The sequence below is a fragment of the Cololabis saira genome, chromosome 15 (assembly GCF_033807715.1).
Source record: "Cololabis saira isolate AMF1-May2022 chromosome 15, fColSai1.1, whole genome shotgun sequence".
In the NCBI taxonomy this organism is placed as follows: Eukaryota; Metazoa; Chordata; class Actinopteri; order Beloniformes; family Belonidae; genus Cololabis; species Cololabis saira.
This window is the reverse complement of record NC_084601.1, coordinates 37,144,870-37,161,020: the sequence shown is the minus strand read 5'-3', so window position 1 is coordinate 37,161,020 and position 16,151 is coordinate 37,144,870. Positions and strand designations below refer to the sequence as shown.

General features: G+C 39.2%; 1 protein-coding gene across 2 annotated transcripts; it reads left to right on the top strand.

The window, feature by feature from the left end:
• Nucleotides 1-3,434: 3,434 nt before the first annotated feature.
• On the top strand, nucleotides 3,435-15,704 carry LOC133460738 (chitin synthase chs-2-like). 2 transcript variants are annotated; one of them, XM_061741477.1, is made up of 22 exons: nucleotides 3,435-3,537; nucleotides 4,363-4,498; nucleotides 7,663-7,851; nucleotides 7,967-8,846; nucleotides 8,975-9,158; nucleotides 9,302-9,397; nucleotides 9,604-9,765; nucleotides 9,899-10,073; nucleotides 10,151-10,252; nucleotides 10,343-10,484; nucleotides 10,561-10,761; nucleotides 10,949-11,064; nucleotides 11,329-11,497; nucleotides 11,591-11,770; nucleotides 11,888-12,166; nucleotides 12,252-12,420; nucleotides 12,510-12,553; nucleotides 12,636-12,700; nucleotides 14,246-14,356; nucleotides 14,451-14,662; nucleotides 14,762-14,837; nucleotides 15,010-15,704. In XM_061741477.1, exons 1-22 carry the CDS (start codon nucleotides 3,503-3,505, stop codon nucleotides 15,133-15,135), a joined length of 3,849 nt encoding a protein of 1,282 aa, XP_061597461.1. In that variant the 5' UTR covers nucleotides 3,435-3,502; the 3' UTR covers nucleotides 15,136-15,704. The 2 variants fall into 2 exon arrangements, with proteins under 2 accessions (XP_061597461.1, XP_061597460.1); XM_061741476.1 differs by having other exon boundaries at nucleotides 10,151-10,484.
• Nucleotides 15,705-16,151: the final 447 nt, after the last annotated feature.

Below are 16,151 nucleotides of genomic sequence, written 5' to 3'. Positions count from 1 at the left end.
TTGAGCCAGAGATGAGAGAATTGACACTAGAAGCAAACAGATATCCTCCTTCGGGCCAATCGTCTTCTTCAGGCACATGTCCACCAAGTCGTTTGGAGGCTCTGTTGAAAATTAGATGAGATACTTGGATGCACTGATCGGTTCTTCGACGTGTTTCCTGGTCTGGTGTAATTACTTTCCTTAGTTCTTCATATGCACGCTGCACATCTGAAGATAGACCTTGGTCTTCACTAATTATTTCATGGAGCTCCTCATCAGTTATTGGCTCTTCTTGTGAAAGTGTCTTCTTGGCAAATTTCATGCTGAATTTCCATTTCTCATAAGTGAAATTGAACCTTCTCTGAAGACCTTTAATCTTCTCCTCCAGCATTCCTTTGCCCTTCTCTGTCAGAGTTCTTGGTCTTTCACTCCGTCTTAACTCCTCATTTTCAGCAATGTCCCCAACTTCGCTCCTTTCAGGAAGTTCTTGGGAATCATTTTCATCACGAGTGGAAACCTGCTTTTGAACTGTACGTTTTCCTGTGCCTGACATGTTATAATGCTTGCCAATGTAGACTAAATTTATACCCGTTACTATGTAAACCTAAAGTAAATAAAGGATTTATAAATCAAACCTTTTATTGCTATTGTGAATTTTTTTTTTTTTTTTTTTTTTGATTTATTTATTTATTTTTATTTTTTTTTTTTAATATATTTTTTATTTGTATAGGCTAGACCTATGAAGTTGTATACATCAAATAAATATACCCAATAAATTATACCAAACCTTAGAGGACAGTTATTTCAATGTATGCATCAAATGGATTCAGTCAGCTTTGGTTATCATAAAAGTCGCACAAAACACAGGCTGGTGACGTAAATGCTTCAAAACGTGGAAAATTGCGCCCTCTAGTGGTAACTTAAAATTACTGCCTTCTTTTAACAACCCACACTTCGCAATACACAATTCACTTTAGTACATTCATAAAATCACCCTTTTACTTGGTTCACAAACTTGATAAGTGTCCAAGCTCCTTATGGCTTCTTATGAAATGTAGTTCCTTTGCAATCTTCTTGCCTTTATTTGTGTGTTTGAAGTGTGAAGTCAGCTTAGCTTTCACTTGTCACCGTAGTCCATGCACCGCCGCATAGCCATGAAGAGCGATCAGAGGGACCCTGGCGCCATCTTCCTTTACACTTGCATTGAAACAGTGTCGAGTTTCACTGTAACTCCCTCCAAGCACGGCAAACACAAGTGGTTTCTTGACTGATTTAATGAAGGCAATCTTCATTACTCCTCCATTACACCGTGAAACTAAAAACAAACACATAGCAAATATACATGAAGTTAACAATACAATTACAGAAAAAATAAAGACATGTACAAATACCTCGTTGGCTGCATGCACAAGAGGGAATTAAGAGTCCTTTGCACGTGGTGAGGTTGTTGAGCTTATCCTTGCAACTTGGGTGATCAGCTGCCTTTGTTATCAGCATTAAACTATCATGACCGCAAGGTAACATGAAGTCCATCCATGCTCCCATTTGTTTGGAGCCGAAACCGGAAGTTAACAGCCGGAAGAGGTCCCAAACAACGCGAGACTTGAAAACCCGCGAGACTTAAAAACCCGCGAGACTTGAAAACCCCGCGAGACTTGGAAACACATCACAGAAAATAGTCCCAAATAAACTAATCACGTTTTCTTCAAATTACAAATAAATACAGAAAACAAGAAAAAAAAAAAATAATGTTAATAAATTATATGCACCGTTACATACATTTCATGAATGCATTTACAATAATGTTGCTATTGTTAATTTCATTTATTCAAATAAACTGATGTGATACTTTAGTAATTATTTCACTGATTTTTGGTATGTGTCCATTTTGGCCGCCCCTGATTCCCTGGACAAAGACTGAGTCGATGGTTCATTGATAATGATATCCGACTGATCAGGACCAAGCTGTTTCACATTGAGCTTATCCTGAAACATCCCTCCTCTCAAATTATGTTGTTTTAAGTGACTTCACTGAATTTAATTTCTCTTTGTCCATTTTGCTTACTTCCTCCGTTGTCTGTTTCCAACTGCCGCTCAAACTCTAATGTTGCTTTTCCACTAGTACCTACTCAGCTCAACTTGACTCGCCTTGCCTCAGTTTGCCGCTTTTCCACTAGGGGTCTAACGTGCTGACTAGATATTTTTTCTGTATCTATTCTGCCGAGGTTCTAAGCGGCTGAGTCGGGCTGTATCTGACATCATCACACTACAGGCCACCGATTGGTCGGGGGGTTGGAGTCAGACGTCTGAGTCAGGATGTGGAAATCAGAGAGAGAGACTCTGACGGCTTCTTGTGGATTTTATTTAACAAGCAATGGCAGCACAAAAGTCTGTTTGGTGATCCATCTCTGAGGTGCAGATGTTCATAAACCTGGTGGCTGAGGAGAGAATTAAAAAGGAACGACCAGATCCACCAGGAGCTCTGTCACGTCATAGCTGCCCGCGGCTACCAAAGGACTTTTCAGCAGCAGAGACAAACTAAAACAAATAGTCGCAGCTTGAAGCTTCTCTCACTCCCATTTTTTAAATTTGATATCGAACACACCCAGCAGATATATCATCTCCTCCAGGTTCTACATCTTTAGTGTTGTTGTCTTCTTCGTTTAGATCACACAATCAAATACTTCACAGCAGCTTCACTCCAACCTCCTACTTCTGCTCCAGGTGCTGAATTGTTATGGGAAAGAAATCAGGCCGAGTTGAGTCGAGCAGAGTAGGTAATAGTGGAAAAGTGCCATTACTCACTTTGCCTCACCTTGTGCCACACGGCAGTGACGTAACATGGGCGGCGGTACATCCAGCTGCCAAGTGCAAGTGCAGCGTTGGGCGCAGCCCTGCGGTGCCCTGCAAGCTAAGAGAGACAACTGGGCGTTCTAAGAGACAACTTAGAAGACTCACTAACTATATACTATTTTACTATCTTGATCATCTAAAAAAGTTATATTCATATATAAGTATTCTATTTTATTTATGTATATTTACTTGTGGTGATATATATATATATATATATATATATATATATGTATATATATATATATATATATATATATATATATATATATATATATATATATATATATATATATATATATATATATAGGCTATATATATATATATATATATATATATATATATATATATATATATATATATATATATATATATATATATAGTTAAAAAGTATATATAAATTAAAATATAGATTGGTATAAGCTACTTACATATACAATATGTATATACTTCCAAACTCACTAGTCACTTTATTAGGTACTGTACGTCTAGTCTACCTGTATGTAATTAAGTGTTATGTGTTATGATGCAGGAGGCCGGTCTGTCATCCTCATTCACCTGAGGTTATTTTCTAACCTGCCCAACCAGTTCAACATGGATGTGTGGCTTAAGGTGTGCAGCTGTCCTACCCAATATAAAACCCAAAAATTAATACGCATGAGATACAGTCGCAATGGAGGAGGATGGACAGACAAGAGGACCGCTCAAGTAAGTGTGGCCATCATACAATATAATATTTTAATGCATATTTACATAAAAAACATTTATTTAATTCAATTGGATGTCCAGGATCTGCAAAAGGATTTATTTTGTTAGGCTTCATTTGAAAGTTATGATGCACATATAAGATATTTTTTTACCTCTTAAATGTGTAGAAAACCTATATGAGAACATTATGAAATATGATTGAAGATATGAGGGCTTTTTTTTACAGTTATGAACAACTTTCAGCTGAAAGTGGTTTACACTTTAAATCTTTAAATTAAACAAATTTTACTTTGATTACTTTTGTGATCAATATTAGGATTATTGCTCAAAATAAATTTATTTAGATGATCCAAAATACCAAATAGAGCCATTGAAATATTTTTTAAATAAATTTAGTGCATGTTTTCTTTGTATCTTTTAAAGTTTTTATCAAGAAATTTCTGTTTTTGCTTTTGGGAGTGGATGTGTACTCAACATTAATTTGTGAGGAATTTGTCACTGAAAAGTAACTCTGGAAAAAAAAGACCAATCTTCACTTACAAACTCTTGCACTTAAGCACTTAGCACTTTAACTTTATGGTCACTTACTGGTTTATCCATTGCAACTTGTTTTATTGCTTAATCATTTTTATCTAGTGCTGACGTATCTTTTACCGTTGTGTTTTTGGGATTAATGGTGGAAATTAGCCTCTGGCTATAACCATACATATTTACACTTGTGTCTATTAATATGTACAGTCCCTGTTTAACAAATAAAAGTTAAAAGTAAAAAAAAAAAAAAAAAAAAAAAAAAAAAAAAATCCTCAAACTTTCAAACTCTGCCAGGAGGCCGTGGGACACCTGCCGAGAGGTCCCAGTTATTGAAGATGAACGGACGCCCTGGAAGATGATCAGACTGCTGAGGTTCATCTCCTTGTCTGCATTAGCTATCATCGTGTTTGGATTGGCTCTATGTAGCAAGGTCAGTTTTCATGCTTTTAGTACTTTTTTTAGTCTCCAATGATCACTCTTTGGTCTCTTCCTCTTCTCAATTTTTAAGATTTAAAGAAGTGTTTCTGTTCCATGATATTTGATCTACTTCTTTTGGAACACATCTTCCATAATTTTCCACCGGTATACTTTATGTTGGTTTCGGAGGTCTCCACACCTTTCCGTGTCATTCCATGCGGCTTACAGTTAGTTAGTTAATATTTATTTCGGTCAATCAAAAGCATAAAAATCAAGAAACAAGATAACAAACATCCACAGGTTTTTCTTTGGTCAACATTGTGATTATTTTGACCAAAAAGGTCTGGGCTTGAAGCATAAAGCTTATCTTGCCCACCTTTTAACATAATAAAATATACAAAAAGAACAAATTAAGTATCATGAGGTTACACAAAATAATAATAATATTAAAAATAAAAATAAAAATAATAATAATAGCTGTAATAATAGTAATAATAATAATAATGATAGCTCTGAAAACACAAAGTGAAAAGATGCTAAAGAAACCGACAAAACCATTTCATCTCATACATGTGTACATTCTTCTGTTTGCTTATTGTGCTTCTATGTGTCCATTACCTTTGCTTTGAATAATATCTTGTATGCTTTTATTGAGTTTGCTAATTTAAGGTCGTTGTCTAATGAGTTCCACAGTTTTACTCCTAAAACGGATTTACATCTGCCCTTTGTATTTGCTCTTACTGTTGTTGTCTTAAACATTGCTGTTCCCTGAGGTCATGTTTGCCCTCTCTTGGCTTGAACAGTTCCTGCATGCAGCCCGGAAGTAAATTGTTATAAGCCTTATATATTATTACAGTGCTGTTCAGATTAACTATATCTTGAAATTTAATTGTATTGTTTTGAATGAAAAGTGGGTTTGTTGATGCAAGATAGTCAGCCAAGTTTACAATTCTAATTGCTTTTTTTTGTAAAATATAGATGGGTTGGATTATTGATTTATACATATTCCCCCACACTTCCACACAATAGGTAAGGTATGGGAGTAGTAGGGATCTGTATAGTGTTTGTAATGATCTTTTATTTATAATACCTTTCATTTTATTAGTGCCACGGGGCATGCAACACGAGGCACTCCTCCTCCTTAGCTATGCCATAGCAATGGAGAGGAGTGCCTTGGGGCGAACGTGCGGCTCGATCGGTAATAGTGTGCTATGACTTTTGGTGTTGAAATTCAAATTTTTCCCAAAGTTATTCCCAAAAAACGGCCAAAAAACCCCATTCAAAGTGGATGGGAAAAGGTAAAAAAAAAAGCCAAAATTCAACTTTTTTCTGAGTCATCTAGCTTTCTCATACCTGCACATAGAAATGTCATTCAAACTTCAAAACGGAGGAAAACTTATCTTCTCTCCAAAACACCAAACAGCTTTTTCCTAAGATGTACACTTTTCAAAATATGAGCACACAAGCGAGGACTGGAAATCACTTTTTCTTCAAATCTAGAGTGCGGATGTCAGTTGGTAGAGTGGGAGAAACAGTACAAAAATAACCCAAATCTTTATTTGTAACTTGAGCTCACGGCCAAACTGTAAAAAGGAGACAAATAATTTTTGGTCAGAATGTAGACATAAGTGTTGGGATTCATAAAATGTGACTTTGACAGGCGGGGTATGCACAAAATGTAAACGGTAATGTAATCAAACATTTTTTTCAAAAGAATCTCACTCTGTCTTCGCACTGAGCTTACTCAATCATTTTAAGGAATATCTGAATAAAATTAAGATTTTCAGAATCTGCCGGCTTCTGTGTCTCTCACGATGTTTTCGTTTTTTGGCTACGAGCTACGGTTTGATCACAAATCGGAGTGATTTGAGACCTTGTCAGAAGCCAAAATCTGGGTTTTTCTCACAGCCAAACCGGAAGCTTCTTCCGGGAGGTTTTTGTTTCCGTGGCAACTGGAAGTCAGCTGCTGACTCATTCCTTCAGCCAGAACTGGTCACATGACTCAAATCTGACCCCTGACCTTTAACCTTAGCCGACCTTCTGTCCTGCAGCCTGATGGGTTCTGGGGGAACAGTAAATATGACAGTAATACCCCCCAAAGTAAATACCACAGTAAATACCCCCACAGTAAATACCCCCCCCCCCCCCAGTAAATCCCACAGTAAATACCACCCCAGTAAATGCCCCCCACAGAAAAAATCCCCCAAAGTAAATACCCCCCCCAGTAAATACCCCCCCCCCCGTAAATAGCCCCCCAGTAAATACCCCCCCACAGTAAATACCGCCCCAGTAAATACCCCCCAGTAAATACCCACCCAGTAAGTACCCTTCCACACAGTAAATACCCCCCCAGTAAATACCCCACCAGTAAATACCCCCCACACAGTAAATACCCCATCAGTAAATACCCCCCACCAGTAAATGCCCCACCAGTAAATACTCCCCACAGTAAATACCCCCAACAGTAACCCCCCCCCCCCCCCCAGTAGATACCCCCCAGCAGTAAATACCCCCCCCCCCCCCCCCACACACACAGGAAATAACTTTTGAATGGTTTGACATAGAGAGTCGTTCTGAATACATATTGGTTATTACTTAGTAATTGGTGTTTTTCAATAAAGCTATCAAGTCTTGCTATAAAAAGTTGTTCTAGAATTTTGGAGAATTGAGATAAGAGTAATATCGGTCTATAGTTTGTCTTTAGTTGTTTGTCTCCACTTTTGTATATTGGTACTATTTTAGCCGTTTTCATTTTATTTGGAAAGATGCCCGTTAGGAATGATTGGTTGCAAATATGGGTAAAAGGTTTTACAATAGTATCAATTGTATTTTTGACTAAAGTCATGCCTATATTTGTTTTGTCAGGATGGCAAAGTTTGATTAATGACAAAGTTCAGTTAAAAGAGAACAAGAATGAGGAAGTAATTTTTGTCTTTTAACACCCCACAAAGGTAAAAAAGCCACCTTTTAATTTCAATAATTCCATTGTCTTCAAAGTTTTAGCTCCACACCAGGGAAACCTTGTGGTGAAATGTCTTTTTGTTGATCATCCTGGTCATGTTTAATTAGTTAGATTGCATTTTTACTTGCAGGTACTGACCAACCAGTGACTGTGTAAAGATCAGCCAGTGATTTTACGCAAACCTCAAAATGTGTTTTCAATTTTGTATTTTCTAGACATCTTTCCTTCTCCTCATTACCTTGGCCCATGACAGCACAAAGACCCTTCCAGCGAAGCAGAAACCTCTCGCACTGCTGTGTATCGGCTGCTGCCTTATTGCACCCACAATCCTTCTGCTAATCAAAAGCACCTGGAAAAGCTGCTATAAAACATCAAAGTTTCCTAGAAAAGCAACCGTGGCCCTGGTAAGAAAATAAAAAAAGTCAACACTTCGTATCTGCATCTCATCTCTGAGCCAGAATGAAAGCAGAGCATGGCATGTGGTTCTACGATTTTTTTAATTGTCTTCTCCTTTTTCAGGTTTTGTTTTTTGAGTTTCTGGTGTCTGTGGGTGTAGCAATCCTCACCATTGTGGCGATGCCTCACCTGGATGTTGTGACCAACGTGACGATATTTAATGGTGTAGCTGTCCTCTCTGCACTCCTGCAAGTGGTCGCTCAGTGCACTGCCAAGGAAAAAAAACGCTTCCTGGTGCCTGCCATCCTTGCCTTCATTCTCATTTTGCTTGGATATTGCCTGTTCCTGGGCTTATACATTGCGAAGGACCCTGCGAATATCAAGATGAGCATTTGGATGGGCCTTGCTGTTGGTGGGTCCATCTTGACGTCTTTCAGCTGGTGGAGGAACTACTTCAGAGTGATCTGCGAGAATAGCAGTTCCATCTTCCTCAAGAACGTGTTCAAAGACATCTCAAGGTCTCAGAACATGCTGCACATCTTCTCCAGCCTGCTCAGGATTGCGGTGACCACCTGTGTGCTCGGGGCCTATGTCCCTCTGGCCAAAATGGACTGGGACGTCTTGACTTCCATCCCGGGCCGAGAGGCGAGGATTATAGGCATCATCATCGGAGTCCAGCTGATCTCCTCACCACTCTGTCACTGGTTTTCACTGGTAGCCTGCAAGATGCATGCCATCCGACGATGCTTTGTCGTACCTTTGTACCTGGCCTCGCTTGCTGTCATGGCTGTGCTCATCATTCCAGTCATTGTTTATTACCAGGATTACAGACTAAGCCTGAACACAACTGAAAACATCAACTTCACAAGTTACTGCAACGTAGAGGTCGCCGGAAGAAATCAAAGTCTGAATGGCAGTGTGTTCCCACATCTAGTTTTGGACGTTACACAAACTCTGTGCTTCCTGGACATGTCCAAGATCAGTGACATTGGAGTACTGACAGGTACGAAACTGAGGCTTGATGTACAAGAATTATTCATATTAGTATAAGTCATTATTTAGTGCTATATTTCTCTAAATATAGCAGTAAACACCAAAAATCAATGTTTCTCTCATTCAATGGTTCTCCAGGTGAAGCAGTGTCCTGGTGGCTTGGTCTAGTGTTAGCCACACTCTATATCTTCAACCTCAAAATCTATCGCATCCAAAAGACCCAAGACTTGTTCAGCAGGAGGCAGTATGACGGAGCCTTCATCGAGCAATCCCTGCTCCTCAACACACGATTCCAAATCCGGACCAAAGACAAGAAGAAATGGTAAGTATGTTGCAACTTGTTCTTGTTGTTGTTCCGTCAACTCTTCTGGACAGAAGTTGCAGTTGGTGTTTAGTTAAAAGTCAAAAGTAAAACAAATAAAATTTGTCCTTCTTTTTTTTCCCCTGAAATCTTGATTGATCCAGTTTTAAGGGACCTGAAAAAGCTATGGTGTATCTGTGTGCGACCATGTGGCACGAAACCTACGAGGAGATGATGAACATAATTGTCTCAATTTTCAGGCAAGTGCTGTTGTTTTATCGCACTCCAAGATATAAACAAATAAAAGTATATGAAACTTACAAGTGAAACCATATAACACTAAGTTTAGTAGAAAGAACATATTTTTTCACAACTGGCAAATAACTTTGTGAAGGCATCTGTCCATACAGCCACTTCAGAGGCGTGTGTCTTTTTCATGATGGATTTCTCCGTCTGATCTCTGTAGACTGGACAAGTTCAGACCAAAGGATGATACGAAGCACGACGATTTCAACTTTGAAACCCACATCTACTTTGATGACGCCTTCGAACCGGTTGAGGGGAGTCATGAACATCACCTCAATGAATACGCAAAGGATCTTGTAAAAATCATGGCAGAGGTTTATTGGTAAGAGCTCTCTTTACTGACAGTCTGACGCTCAATGTTGATTCCTGGACTGGCAGTGACATCTGTTACAAAAGCAGAGACTCATATTTTGATGGTTCCTTCAGTTTATTGTCGCTTTACTTTCTGTCATCAGTATCTTCAAGAACCTTGACAAAAGGTTCTTCAGAATTCATGAGCATATTCCTGATCAGAATGTCATAAGGACACCGTATGGGGGCCGCATAGTCTTCACCATGCCTCACGGGAACAATATCATAGTTCACTTCAAGGATAAAACCCTCATTCGCCACAAGAAGCGATGGTCTCAGGTAGAAAAGACTATATTATAATGCTTGACTTTGGAAAGAAATACATCTCTTGTTGACTGCTCTTTCATATTTTTCAGGTGATGTATCTTTACTTTCTTCTGGGTTGGAAACTCATGACTAAACATTACAAATCCTGGCAGAAGGGCATGGATTATAAAGAGGTTATGGCAAAGATTGAGGTCAGACATCTGATATTCTTCTTCATGCAAACTATTTTGGATAAACTACCACAGAGTACAATGATCGATTTAAGATGTCTGTTTCTACAGAAAGAGAAGCACAACACCTACATCCTGGCTTTAGATGGTGACACCGATTTTCAGCCCGCCGCAGTGCTGCTGCTCATAGACCGTCTCAAAATGTATCCTCGAGTTGGGGCAGCATGCGGCAGAATTCACCCCACAGGATCAGGTTAGAATAAAGAAATGGGGATTTGAAACACACATTGCCAGGCTGAGATTGTAATACTTGTGCATTTCCTCTTCAGGTCCTGCAGTGTGGTTCCAGAAGTTTGAGTATGCCGTCAGTCATTGGCTGCAGAAGACAGCCGAGCATGTGTTTGGCTGCGTGCTCTGCAGCCCCGGCTGCTTCAGTCTGTTCAGAGCCGAGGCGCTGATGGACGACAACGTCATGAAGAGATATTCCACCAAGTCGATGGAGGCCAGTCAATACATCCAGTATGACCAAGGTGCTGTCCGTGTTTGGATATTGACACTCTCATTTCACTCCCTGACATTATTCTCTTGGTGTTACTTTCCTTTATTTATTTCAGGTCATCGTGTACTATCTCATATAAACTTGCATTTTTGTGTGACTCAGGTTTGCTGATAGTGTTTAAACTTAATCTTCACTCCTTCCACATGTGCTCTCTGCAGGTGAGGACCGTTGGTTGTGCACTTTAATGTTGAAGCAGGGATGGCGAGTGGAGTACAATGCAGCATCGGATGCCTACACCAACGCACCTGAGAACTTCAAGGAACTGTACAACCAGGTAAATGCAGAAGCTCAGCAGAGCATTTCCTATTATACTAGCATGAATGGAAAATTGATTTGCACCCAATATTTGAATAATTTGCATAACATTTTGTAGCCTGGCCAGCTGCAGTAATTCTTAAATTTCAAATGCAGAAATGGATGTGAATAGGATTGATACCAAACCAGTTTGATGAGTGCGAATAGCTAGGAAGTGAACTGGCATGACCGGTCTGGCTAATCATGTTGGCACAAGCAGTCTTACTTTATTTTCCCTCCACAGCGTAAGCGATGGGGACCGTCGACGATGGCCAACGTTGTGGACTTGCTGGGCTCCACCAACAGTCTTTCCAGGAAGAATATGTCCATCTCCAAACCATTCATGTTCTACCAGCTTTTTGCCATCCTCTCAGCTATTCTGTCACCTGCCACCATCTGCCTCATGATTGCAGGTTTGTCTTGTGTATTTGAGGACAGCTTGTGCACATTTGAAAAGTCAAAGGCAAGTGCATCTCGTCAAATTCCATGTCTTCTGTGTCCTCCAGGCAGTTTGAGTTTCGTCTTGAAGATCCCTTCTGCTGGTGCTCTGGTCTTAGCTGTGATTCCTCCTGCTATCTACCTGGGTCTCTGTTTTAAGCTCAAGACAGACACTCAGATCACTATTGCTGCTGCCATGAGCATCGTTTATGCATTCCTCATGTTGGTGGTGGCCACGTCCATTATTGGTATGTTATGTTTCAACTTTTTAAAGACGTAAATATTGCTACCTTACATGGGCTTTGCTGATGACTTAAAAACTAATTTAATCCTACAATCTACGTTTCTTTTTTGTTTTCTACCAGCTTCAATGGTCCTGGACCAAACCATTCTGACACCCAGCAGCATCTTCATCATCATCATGACAATCATCTTCATTACCACTGCAGTAATGCATCCTCAGGAATTTCTTCTAATATTTTATGGCCTTCTCTACGTCATCTGCATCCCCAGCGCCTACCTTCTGCTCACCATCTACTCCATGGTGAACATGAACAGTGTCTCTTGGGGCACCAGAGAGACAAAGCCTGCTGCCGGGGCTGCCGCAGATGCAGCCATCACCCAGCAAACCAGCAAACAGAAAGGTAGATTACAGACTTTCTTGCCATGTGTAAAGATGATTATTGATATTTATGCTTACTGAACTGAAGCCGTGTTCTACCCTTGCAGCCAAAAGTGCCTGCCAAAAATTCTTCTCATGGCTTAAGTGTTGTAAAAAATCTACATCTGAAGATGAGCAGCTCCGTATAAATCAGGGGAGCTTAATCCCAGAACCCTCAGAGCCTGTACCACAACCCCAGAACACTATTGTGGATGACATCTCGGAGGAAAGCCAAGGGTATTTTCCAAATAAACAATAAATAATAAATCAGCAAAATGTAATTTAAAGCATGACATGATACTGATGTTTTTTTATTTCTCTTCCAGGGAAATGGATATGCTTTATGACATTCATGACTTCCATAATCAGTGTAAGTGCAAGAAATCACTTTTTTGTTAATCATTCCAACTCAAAAATGTGAAGTTATCTAAAATGTTTTACCTGTTCTTTAGGTTGGGTGACAGAACTACAGAATATGTCTACTGACATTCAACTGAAGGAGGATTTTCTCAGCGAGGTGTGTGTTTTATTACGTTTGACTGAATGGACCTGTCACACTCACAAAAACTGGGCTGATGAATGATGATTACAAATATTTACAATTAAATCTATGCATGGTCTTACTCTATTCAGTCTAGGTCACTACTATGGTACAAATCTAAAATTACATAAAAAATATAACATACCCTGCTAGTAACAGCTCATTAAAGCTCACTGGAATTATAGAGTTTAAAGTGCACAAACACTTTGACTCTCTCTGACTTCCAAAATTGTCTCTCCTCTCATTTTAAGAGCTACACAACTGATTAAGTAGTAAATAAAGGTTTTGAAAAAGCCTTCATATACCAGGACCTTTTTTAAAAAAAAAGAAAAACTAATCTCTGCTCATGCAAGCACCAACTGCTGCCGAAGATTAGAGTTAGGGTTAGGGTTAGGGTTAGGGTTAGGGATACAATACGATTCCGATACACTAGGTCCCAAGTCGATACCATTTCCGATACGATTCGATATCAATATTTTAGTTACAATACCAATTTTGCTTTGGCAATGGAAGGGATTCTCAAAAAAAAAATTGACGGCCATCTCCTTAACATCAACCGTTTCAGGGCAAAAGGCAAAATCACAACCGTATCAATCATGGAGCTAGAGTATGCAGATGATAATGCCCTTGTAGCCCTCTCAGAAGAGGACCTACAGTGTACCTTATCAGCCTTTGCAAACGCATACAAGCAGCTTGGTCTAGTCGTCAACATAAAAAAGACTCAAATCCTCCACCAACCACCACCAAACAGCCGTACGCCTGTCCTACCCCCAAACATCTCCATTGATAACATCAGACTAGAAAATGTGGACCACTTTCCATACTTTGGTAGCCTCCTATCATTCTAAAGCCATCATTGATGATGAAATACACCATCGCCTCAGCTGTGCCAGCTCAAAACTAAGGAAATTAGTCTTCGAGAACCGTCGGAAGCCTGGACCACCTACCGCAGGCACCTAAAAGCACTTGAGACCTACCACCAGAGGGTGCCTTCGGAAAATCCTCAGGATTGGTTGGGAGGATCGATACACCGACACCAGTGTCTTGGAAGCGGCTGAAATCCCCACCATCACCCAAAACCCGCTCACTGGACACTCACCTCCCAAAACAGGTTCTGAATGTGCAACTTGTTAAAGGAAAATGGGCCCCAGGAGGCCAAAAGAAAAGGTATATGGACAACATTAAAAACCAACCTGAAGAAGTGCCACATCAAGAGGGAGGACAGTCATACTCGTCTACGATGATGATGATGATGAAGTAACATAGGCCCCAACATCTGAAAATTGTGCAAACAGAGGCATTTGAGTCTCACATTTGCAGCTCACCTGTAACACATATGGGGCCCATATATAAAAGCTCAGACACTTACTAATGGTTCACCAGCCAAGGTGGTTTATCAGTTCCTGAACTCAGTCTACAGTAATTGTTATCATTAAAAGTGTATACAATGTTAGAATTATGTACTACCTCTGATTTTTGGGTATATAAACATGTAAACATTTTATTTTTATTGTTCTGCAGGAAGAAGTGAACTTCTGGAACGAGCTACAGGGAAAGTACCTTCAGCCTCACGCAAATGATAAAGAGAAACAAAAAAAGACACAGACTGACCTGGAAGAGCTGAGAAACAAGGTAAGTTTTACCATCTGAGTCTTGTTCTTCACAGTAAATACGTACGAGTAAGTTCAGATCAAACTCTTACTGCATGTCTTTCCCTCCACAACAGATCAACTTCTCCTTTTTCTTCGTGAACGCCCTGTGGCTGGTGGCAGCCTTCATGTTCCAGATATTTGATGTCTTCGCCATCAACATCGACATGGTCGACTTCAACTTCAACAAGAACGGCAAAACCATCCAAATCGAGCCCATGAGCCTCATGTTCCTTCTAGGATTCGCTCTCACAGTTACGATCCAGTTCATTGCCATGCTGTACCACAGGTATCCACTTACATCAAATTACCTTTTCTTTACAGGTAGTTCATACTTGTTCAAAAAACAGATAAAGAATCTCATAAATGTTTTTTTGTGTTTAACCAGAGCGAACACCCTCATCCACTATGTTGCTTATCTGAACACTGAGAAAAAGAGAAGACCCTCAAAGAAAGCCAACAAGGTATTTGCTCTTTCTTTGATTCAACATTCTCACAATAAACTGCAATAAACAACAGGATCATTTACTTGACCCCGACCGTCAAGTCTTGTGTTTCATAATTCCATTCTGCTGTTAATATTCAGGTAACATCTTTTTTTGTTTTTGGACTAATATTGATTCAATGTCTTCCTAGGATGAAAACTCCTTCTCAGCAGATTCAAGTTACAGCTCACAGTTCTCCGAAGCGGCTAACTCTCATTATCAAGACAGTGAAGAAGGGTTTTTCTTCAGTAATCCAAATGCAGGAACTTTGGTATGAACACAGATAGTCTCAATAAGCAAAAAGGATGTTGCAACTTTGGATTATGTATTACAAGTTTTACTAAAACTAATCCGCTCTGGAGTTTCGCCCTTATTAAACAAGTGTTATTCATATTTACTGATATTTTGTATCATGACAGACATTATCACTGTTTATTCTATTTATTGGGAATGTGAAGTTTTACTTACACTGTAAAGCTACGTTTGCATAATTTTGCTGCTCATGTATTTAATGCAATGTTTGTTTATTGTGATGTCAAGAGAAATTAAGTGTGAAGGATGATAGTATAAAAAATGGTTTTACTGTAGATATACAAATGAAGCAATTTCTTGAAATATTGATAAAGGTCAGTCAAAATCTGACAGTATGCAGACATAACAGCACTTGACTCATTAAAATTTATGGAAGTATTAACTCAGTCATTTTTGATTAAAAGAAAAAAAAGCGAAGTCTTTTTTAATGATTATATGTCAAACGAGTCCATCATATTGATATGTAACAAGAAGTTTTATATCACAGATGCATAATTTGTTTGTCTTCATAATGTGAAAAACAAATCTTATTGGGTACTTTATTTTTCTTGTGGTGTAACTATTCATTCTACATAATATGCTGTAATTTAATTTCATAATAAAGAAATACCAAAAGAATTTTCAAAGAAAAAGTGTGAGTTTCTTCACCTGCCACATGAAAAGTGTGAAGTATTGCCTCATAATGATGAGATGGATTCTTTTAAAAAAACATGTGGGGTTTTAACAGCGTTTTGCAAAAAACATATAAAAGTCAAATATTATGCAGGAAAAATGGACTCAAAAACAATCCGTGGTAATCAACTGGGAATGTGAGTGGGCGGCGATTCTGAGACAGGTGATCAGAAGCAGGGTGGTTGGAAACGGAGAAAGGTTTGTCTGGGAGCTGGTTTGAGGAAAACCCCAGGATTGAAGTTCAGAGCTGCTCGCCAACACCAAAAGTGCTTTTGGTGGATGCATTTTCTTACCGTTTCTAACTTGTCT